We start from the raw sequence: 9,377 nt of genomic DNA, 5'->3' as shown, positions 1-9,377 counted from the left end.
TGAGAATCAAGGTTTCCTCTCAAAGCTACTATGAATTCACTGCTTTCTAGAGGATGATGATACATTAGTGAGAGGGCAAAACAGGGCCTTCAGGCATAAGTATATTATATACCTTCTGAAGAGTATCCCTAGGAATTGCAAGTATGGTTATAAATTGCAGCACTTTCAAAACATAAATAATGTGCTTTGCTGGCCTGTGGTTGAAGTCTCTTGCCAGTGGCCTAAGACTGTTTTAATCAATATGGAGATAGCAAATAAAGCTAAGAAGTTGCAGCATTGAATTTATGCTAACTGCATCCCTGCACTTACAGGTTATCAGCTGCATTGATAAGAATTTTTCTTCTTATCAGGAGGTGGTAAATTAATAAACACAGAAAGATTAAAAAGGGCAGGAGTCCTTTCAAGAGGGCTACATGAAAAGCCTTAAAAAGACAATTTATGGCCACAACAAACATATGGCCCAGGTTAATACCACAAACATTAGAAATTATTTACTGTATAGAAAAGGATTATTTTGTCATTCCCCAAACAGTAAATAGTACATGTATTCTTCCAGCTGAGAGAAAAAATACAGGATAGCTGCAGTTAATTTCTTCTTGATTCACAGTTGCAAATAATAAAAGTTCACAGAAATAACTTTCTTTTTCAGAACAAAGTAGAAACATTCAGTTGCTAGAAGTACAAATCTCGTCTTCTGTCATGAATCTGAATACCTGAAAGACACAGCAGCATCAGGACAATCAAAGAGCACAGTCCTTGCAATCTCTTTAAGATGTTGTGCAAACAAAATCACACCTTTGGGTTTGGTGCAGAAGAACCCTTACTAGAATAACCAGAATGACCTATTCAAACTATCCCCAAAACTGCACATCAGAAGAAGAACCAACGACGGGGTATGACCAATACCAAGAGACTAGTAAAAATAAGGAAGCCTGAATGCTTTGGGAATAATTTCTTAGAACAACTCACCCAGCAGTATGGTGGGTTTGTTGGTGCAAACTGCAGCAGTGCTACCACATGCGTGCTTGAGGTATAAAGCAAGGGCTGTACTATCTTTCTGGGATCTGAAACTTGGACAGCGAGTGCAAAACAGGCATTGTGAAATGGCAGCCTGAAGGTATAAGCACAAAAACTAAGGTAAAATGATGGGGTAAAAAAACCCCATGTATCTCATTTTAATAGAATGTAGCGGGTGTTTTTTGTCTTTGTTAATGTAGTTGTGGGAGGTAGTGGTTCTATCTGGGGGAAAAATGAGCTTTTGAAATACAAAAGCAAACAAGGAAGATCTTCAATACTGCATGCATGAGCAAGACTGCTGTCTGATTTGTTCTAAACCTGCTGGTTTCTTTACTCACCTTCAGTGGCATGGCTTACACTGGGATTTTCTGAGCCTTGGTAAGAGCTTGCTTTCCTCTCTTAAAAAAAAATTTAAAATACTGGGGATGAGCAGAGATTCAGCACAGAGCTAAAAGTAGACTGCAGTTACTAAAGAAACCTTGCGCTTTTGCAGCCCAGCCTATAGCACAGGTGCTGAGGAGCTCTGTGCTGTCTGGCACAGCAACATACACTATCATAAATATAAATATCAGCTGTTCTTAAACATTACACAGAGCAAGAAGAAGTATATTTAACAGATAGAGCCAGGAAACAAGGACTCCCATAGCTGAACCAAATGTACACATCCTAGGGATTTGCCAAAGACTCCCTGTGAACATGGATCAGCCATTTCTTATTGATCCTTGTTGGGTTGTTTGATAATCACAAGGATGGCATTACATGTGTGGTGCTTAGAGGCTCCCAAATATTCAGAAAGGCCCTGTATACATCCTGGAAGAAACAGCTTTAATTGGTAATGGCTGGAGAACACTGAACTGTTTAATTTCCTTTTCAATTTTTTCCTCTCTCATTTTCTTTCTGAAATTTCGGGGAAAAAAAGTCCACTGTTGTTAGCAGTGCTTCCCTGTTATCAACACAAGACTAATTTAATGAAATAGCTCTTTTTCTGAAGGGGTCAGTTCCTGGGGCTCCCAAGCCTTGATAGGCTCGCATTGCCCCCATGGGGGAAGAGGGCACCTTACCTTGTTCTTAAATGAGATCCCTGTTCAGAGAGTGTCTTTAAAGAAATTAAACTCTCATTCACTACCTACACAAAGTCCAGGGTGACTGCCTATGCAACTCATACAGAAAACCTCTGCTCATATACCATGAGCAGACAGTTTGCATTCCAGCTGAAGATACAGACACTCTCCCTTTTACATGAACAGACAGGCATTAGACATTCTAGCAGTAATGAGTTAGCAAAACACGTACGGTCAGGGTCCTCATAACATAGATCTGTTGTATCCTCAAATGAGGAACTGTAGATAAATTCCTGCTTGTATCTGCAGGCAGTCTTTAGCCCACATTTTGCCAAATTCCTGCAGATGCAGTTTCGAAACTCGGTAACCAGGAGGTATTTCACAGCTGCTTATTTTTCAAAACCTAAGCCTCAGGATTGCTTCTTCACATGCCCAGTGTTTTTTGTTTAGAAGCACCAGGAAGGACGCAGTGTATTTTTCCAGCAGACTCCCTAAACAATTTCACAATCCTTTTCCTTGCAGACCAGTGTCAAGCTGCCTGACTGGGGAATGCCCAGGAACAGCAATGCAGATGTACCCCAACAGGCATCAGCACTTTGGCCAGGAAGCCTGACCCCAGAGACCTTCTCAAAGGCAGAATTACTCACAAGAGAACAATTTTATCCAGCAGATCTAGATGCTGTGGGGACATAAATGAACTTCAGGCATCTTTCTGCTGTGCACTGGTAGTACCTTGGATTGGGATTCCTAGTAATTGTGGATAATAAGCAACAATCACCACTGTGTGAATTGCATTAGCTCTGGGAAATCTGCAGGGAGCAGACATAGCCTTTGGCATGCAGGGCAGCAGCACCTCATGGCAGGGAGCTCTTAGCCCGGAGACAAGGCAAGGCTGGTCCACCAGCCCCTGTATCCTCACCATTCCAGCTACAGACAGAGACTGGGAGGGAGAAAAACCCCTGGTCATGCTGGTAAGGGCTGTAGTTTCCCACACTGTACTCAGAGCATAATTAACAGCCTGCACAGTAAGAGAGGCTGCTCAGGGATCTTTCCTGGCCACCTCTTTCTGGTCCCAATGAGGGAGCATCTGGTAAACACCACACCTATTACCCATGCCTATTAGAGATTAAGATAGCACTATGAATAATGCTTATAGTCACTTAAAATGTCTCCCCAATGTAAGCCAGAGGTAAAATATTGTGCGAGTAGGCACAATTTTTTGCACATTTTTTGATTAACCCATACTATATGGCTAATTGATTCTAAGTACTATAGTACATATCAGGGTTATCTACTGTAAAAGATTTCTGTGAGTTTGCCAGAAGTTGGATCTGGCTTGAAAGGCTTAGGAACATATGGCATTATTCTGTCACTTTACATCAGATGTCGTCAAAGAATAAAGTGATAGTATTTTCTTACCTCCCCCAGGAGCTGAACTTTGACTCATATTTTGTAACCTTGCAGGTCCAGTCATACAAGCAGAACTTGAGTGTTGCTTCATGGTGCATTCTTGCATGGATGTTAAGCACCTTTCCTGTTGCAGAAGGCCAAGAAGAGAACTGTATTTCCTGTCAGAGACCAGCTCATCGGCTGCATGCAGGTCAGGGAGGGTGTGAGGATACACTGAACCGGTGGCACTGGGAGTCCCAGTTGGAGGGAAGGGCCATAAATCTGCAGGTTGAGCTGGACGACTCCGCAGAGACGATGGCTGGCACTGGCCTACCATACCAGCAGTAGAAAAATTCAGAGTAGAAGCTGCCATGCTTGTTGAAGAAGATGATGGATATGGTTTGTAGCAATGCGAAGAAAAATTCCACTGATGGGGAGACATGCTGTCTACTTAAAAAGAGGAAAAAAAAAAAAAAGCATCTGAAGTCTCATCAATTCTTACTTTTTTCCCAAGGCAAATTCCAGTGGACTTCTAAGGGAATGCTACCACATTGCATATTCATTTTTACAGAAATACAAAATCACTTTAGTGCTGCTTATCTTAAAAATCAACCACAAATTCATAATAAAAGCAGATTAAACCACCACCATCAATCTTTCTACTAAGTATTTCTACTGTAGTATGTGTACTACACAACCATCAACTTAGGCAGGTTTTTGACAGCTGCAAGCTTAGACAAATATATTTTTGTGAAGATGACAACTTAAGTCATAACGCACTTATTGCACCCAGCAGTGATGGGGACACTTGGCTGGAAAATGATGACCTAGTCCTGCCAACAGGCCCATGGAAAGCTTAGGAATCACTCCAGCAATCACAGAGATTTACCCAGGAATTCCCAGCTACATAGCCTAAGGCTTTACAAGTATGATTCTACTGTTTTCTGTTTGCACACAATTTCAAAATTAAGCTCAAGGGATCTTAAATTCCTTAGTAAAAGCCAGTCATCCCCATACAACCCCAGGCTCACTTATGGAAAGGAGCTCACCGGTTTTCAGGACAACAGTCTCACCCTTGTGCTTTGTGCTCAGGTCTTGGGGGTTCTTGACATTGCTGAGAGCTCTAGAAAAATGTTCATCTACCATGCTGTTAATGTCCCCTTGGAAATAGGTGAACACCACACTCTGAGATCCCCATTCTGTTTTCACAGGCTCTTTGATTTTACTCAGCTTCGGGGAAAGCTTCCTTGTTTCTTCCATTTTCAATGACCAACAGTCCCTGAAAAAAAACAACCCAAAACTCACAACAAAAAAAACCCAACCAAAACTCAAAAAACACAAACCAAAAAAAAACCAGGCAGGTCAAAGAGACAATATTCATCTCCAAGTGCCTAGTGAGTGGTGAGCCCAGCTTCCTCCCAAAAATGGTAGGGGCCAGAAGAACACTTATTAATAGGAATAGATTCTCTATTTTTCTGCTTTTTCCATGCACCTCTTATTTATTGATTTCCCTATTAGATATTTCTAAAATTAAATACTTGGGCATATCTACCCACCAGCTTTCATTTCTCACCCTGACTTTGCAAGTCTGGGCTTAGGATGTAGTACTGTGTGCATCTGCCCTCTGGAAGAACTGACAAACGCAAAAAAAATAATTCAGAGGTGGCACTATCCCTGAATGAAGTTCAGGGTGAAGTTATCAAAATGCTTTGACCAATTTAGTTTTTTGTGTTGCTCAAAAAACAACAACAAAGTGAAAAAAAACCAAAAAACAAAACAAGAGCAACAAAAACCCCAAACCCCACTATACTACATTAGAGCTGAAAATAATAATTTTAGATGAGGTAAAGTCTGAAGTACCTTAATCACTGCCAGCACAGATCTCCAAAACAAAAAGACTTCTAAGAATAATTAGTTGCTTCACCTGTTGGAAAAAGACATTCAGATTAAATTATTGGAAATTCAAATCATGGCAAATTCAAGTAAAAAACACCGCAAAACAACAACAAAAGAAATAACCTTTTCTTTTTGAAGTTTGAAACAACTTACCTAGGAATGTGGTGGTTCTGCCAGCTGCTTTAAACTTTGGAGCAAGACTGCTAAAACACACTGTGGGTTGACCAGAATTTACAGGTATAAGGCAGGAACTCCTCTAAAATAGTTTGCAGGAAGTCAACAGAAGCCTATAAGGCTCCTTTTTGTTCTCTTTAAAAATCTCTGCTGCCAGGTATGGTAAGAGTAGGACAAGGAATGTCACTGCTTGCCCTGGAGAAGCATCATTTTCATGCATTTGTACAGTTTCTGACCACAAGGGAGCAACTTCCCAGCCAGAGCTCACAAGTCCTGCTCTAATCAAAATCATATTTAGCAAGACTAAGGCTACAAATAAAGTGAAGTGCCTGCTGTTTCTATTCAATTTTCCAGTCTCATTGTCAGCTCATGACACTGCATAGTATAATTGATTTACCTTGGTAGCAAAAGGAAGGCTGTTATTTTCCAGAGATCAGGGCAACCTTTAGCCAATAGCCAGCCGTACCACATAAACCCTCATGAATCATTAGATATATGTTTCCATCCAACTATGCAATACACACCGCTGCTTAACCCAGTTCAATGCATTCATCTGATTTCTTTCCTAGTCATACATCCCCTAATCCTCAGAAGCTTCCCAATAAACACTGCACTCATTTGTGTCTCAAAGGATACCCTGAAGTGCCTGCAAAGTCTGCCTTCAAATGGTTTCTCTGAATTTTCTTGCACATAAAAAAAAAACTGCTCAGGCTGCAAGACAAGTATTCAGAAAGTATTAGGAAACATGAGGATTAAGGTTGTCAAGCCACAATCTATCCCCATTCTAATGCTTAAGCCTTCACCTAAAAACTTCTTGTCCATGTTTATCATTTGCTTCCATATTTAGTTTTGCTTGTTTACCTCCATCTCCCACCACCATGTGCTCTGTTTAATTCTCCCTGACTCATGGACACTTGCTCAGCCAGCCCTAATCTCCTGTCACCAACTGCTAACTCATGTCCAAACTCAGGAGCTCCTTAGTCTTTATTTTAGAATTTCTATTGCTTTGCCCCATCCTTCTAGATTCACCTAAACACAGTTGGGAGCAGAACTGCAAGGCCACACTCTAATTCAGAAGACAATCTTTCACAACTTTAAAAGTGATCCAGCTTTCCCAGACATAGAAAACTTAAAGAAACTCTTCCTCCCAATTTATAGGCACCTTTCCAAGGCCCATGAGGGGAAGCAGGAACTAGCACAACCCAGCCACACAACTGGAAGGACTTTGAGCACAGGAAGAGACACTGGTTTTTCCCTGTCTTCTTTTAGAAAGCATCCTGCAATTTGGGTTAAGGAACTTTACAATTGCTCAGCCGGGGGCAACACTTGCCATTGAAAATTCCAATCCAAAAATGGGTGAAGACATGAGCAACCAAATGGCCTGAGAAAGGACAAGAAGTCATCTTGACAGCAAGAAGTGAAGCAGCTTTTCCTAAACTATGCGAGCACTACACATCAACGTACAATTTAGGAAGCATTAGTTCTGGCCCAGAGGATCACTTTTCCCATTCTTCACTCAGTACAAGCCATTATGTCTTTTTACCACTTTATTAACATGCTTTACTAGCTCCTGACATTAATTCTGGGCTCCTTTAGCATCTTTTGTTTGTGTGCAGCAGCTTGTGTGATTGTAACCAGTTAAAATGCTGGAAAAATAATAAATGACCTTCTTTCCTTTAAAATACATCTCTTTTCCCCCAGTGTTTCCCTTAAAAATCTCTTGTGCTTTCCAACAAGTAGGCAGAGGAAGGCTGGGTATAACCTAGGTTACATCTCAGTCCTCTCAGTGATCACATGGGCATAAGGATTCTAACATCCCAGGAGACAGGACCTGAACTTGCAGCACTATAGTCCTCATTACCTGGACTTCTTATTATTCCATCACTCAGCACAAGGGCTGCAAAAGACAGAAATCCTTCCAAGTTGTGCCTGTCATGAATCATTGTCAAAATAGAGTAAAAGTGGAGCACAGGATGAAATGGACTCAACTCATATCTCACTACTCTTAGAATGGGTTAATAATGGCAAAATAGTGCAAGGATTTGTCCAAGTTATTTCTCCTTCAAGTGGACAAGGACCCGTAGTCAACATAGGCTTAAGAGTGGTGACTGTTGACAGCTCACCACAAGACCTAATACTTTACAATATTTTCCACATTCCCCACACTTGCCAGTAGTTTAATTTACCACCACTGAAGCATCTGACAGGGAAATCTTCATTCTTGATTTCACGTAGCTCAAACCAGTTTTAAAAACAAAAATCCTCCCACTTCTCAAGCATTAAACCACAATTTAACAAGCAGGCATTCCCTCTCATCAAGTTATTCCTCAAATAAGGGAACATTTGAGGAAGTCAGTGAATTCTCCTACCTTATCTCACTGTCAGTCAGATTTTCCAGATGTGGGACACTCATGTTGTGTCCAGCAGGTTGGGATCCTTTCTGGGCCTGGCCAGCTCTGTGTGCACTGCAGCGACTGCAGCAGAAGACAAGGCACGTTCATGAACTCCCCACACTTTCTAGCCTCCAGCTGCACTGAACGAGGCGTTTCCTTCAGCCTATCTGCTAAGAATGCATGAAATGCACTCCAACGAGTCAACCAGGTTAGGAGGTTTCAGGAATGAGGAAAATAGGATTGTAAGTAGGTTTAGGTTTGTTTGGGTTTTTTTATGACAATGTGTATACAATAAAGAAGATACTGTGGACTTTGGAAAAGTTTGGAGTAAGATGATAAATGAGATATGGCAATGAACCAAACTTGCCCAGGATGATAAAGGATTTTTCCTATCTTACAGAATATTCACTCTTTCATTGGTAACAACAAACACCTATGAGAAAAAAACCTGTTTCCAATCCAGAAAAACTGGATAATCAATTTTCTCACTTTTCTTTGCTGGATTTGTTTTAATAACTACAGGGAAGAAAAAAAAAATCATTCTTGTTCTGTAGCAGGAAAGAGGTTTTGTTTTTTTTTTTTTTTTTTTTTTTTTTTGTAAAAAGTTTACCAAAATAAGCAAATTGCAGCCATTCCAGAAACACTGAAACAGGGTCAAACTTGCCAGTCTCAGCTGGAAAAAACCACACTGAGGAACTAGTCACCAAACTGGTGACATTATGTCTTTTATAGAGTAGCTTAGGAGTTTGTTTACTCACCCAGAAAGCTGGAGAGCACAATCCAATTCCCTCTGCCTAAATACGTATGAATCCGCCCTCAGCCCTTCCCAGAACAACTTAACTACCAGGCTGGGAGAGTTCCCGTGATGGTGCTTAGTCTTTTATTGACACACTGTTTGCGTAAACACGTTTTCATTGTGAGACAGACTGGATTCCAGTCCACCAGCAGGGTAAGAGCCTTCAACATTTCCACTGCTCTGACTCCCTTTTCTAAACTGTCTCATAAAGCAGAGATTTCCTCTGCTAAAGCTTTTCAAGACCTTATTTGAGATCTTCCTCTCAGGCTAACAGTTAAAGCTCTCCTCAGGTTAAGATGGCATCAGTTTAAAGCTCCTAGAAAGAACTACAGGGTAAAATGGGATTTTCATCCCTACTCTTCAGTACAGGAATTGAATGACTGATTTCCAGTGCGCTTGAAGCATTCAAAGGGTCAAAACTTTGAGAATAAAAATTAAAATTCTATTTGTCCTTATTAAAAACTTCTTCACAATCTCAATTTTAACTACGGTGTCTGCAGTGATCCCTCCTGCTCCTTTTCTTTCCATGCAGGTCCATTAACACCCCAAGCCAGGAAGAAGGCTGACACCAAATCCATAAATAGGGAACAAATACCATATTCCCACTTACAGTTCCAGCAACATGACTACTGGGTCCAGCTGGAAGCTCTG

General features: G+C 40.9%; 1 protein-coding gene across 2 annotated transcripts; it reads right to left on the bottom strand.

Moving 5' to 3' along the window:
- Positions 1–469: 469 nt before the first annotated feature.
- On the bottom strand, positions 470–9,339 carry VGLL1 (vestigial like family member 1). Of its 2 annotated transcripts, none has more exons than XM_038122670.1 (6): positions 7,907–9,339; positions 5,328–5,391; positions 4,517–4,746; positions 3,498–3,914; positions 1,356–1,415; positions 470–713 (listed from the first exon to the last, which is right to left on the bottom strand). In XM_038122670.1, the coding sequence occupies exons 3-6, from the start codon at positions 4,725–4,727 to the stop codon at positions 673–675; spliced, it is 729 nt and encodes a 242-aa protein (XP_037978598.1). In that variant the 5' UTR covers positions 4,728–4,746; positions 5,328–5,391; positions 7,907–9,339; the 3' UTR covers positions 470–672. The 2 variants fall into 2 exon arrangements, with proteins under 2 accessions (XP_037978598.1, XP_037978599.1); XM_038122671.1 differs by having other exon boundaries at positions 3,498–3,917; positions 4,541–4,746.
- Between the last annotated feature and the right edge of the window lie 38 nt (positions 9,340–9,377).

This window comes from Motacilla alba, chromosome 4A, assembly GCF_015832195.1.
Source record: "Motacilla alba alba isolate MOTALB_02 chromosome 4A, Motacilla_alba_V1.0_pri, whole genome shotgun sequence".
NCBI lineage: Eukaryota > Metazoa > Chordata > Aves > Passeriformes > Motacillidae > Motacilla > Motacilla alba.
Note: the sequence above shows the minus strand (reverse complement) of the source record. Positions and strands in the feature narration are given on the sequence as shown.

What these genes read in the sequence shown, in the direction of transcription:
- VGLL1 (XM_038122670.1), bottom strand. Translation starts at nt 4,727, where the DNA reads ATGGAAGAAACAAGGAAGCTTTCCCCGAAGCTGAGTAAAATCAAAGAG. An exon ending in AAGTTCAGCTCCTGGGGGAG is followed by an intron (nt 1,416 to 3,497) that starts GTAAGAAAATAC and finishes TTTTTTTTTAAG; the next exon opens with AGAGGAAAGCAAGCTCTTAC. An exon ending in TGTAAGCCATGCCACTGAAG is followed by an intron (nt 714 to 1,355) that starts GTGAGTAAAGAA and finishes TGTGTCTTTCAG; the next exon opens with GTATTCAGATTCATGACAGA.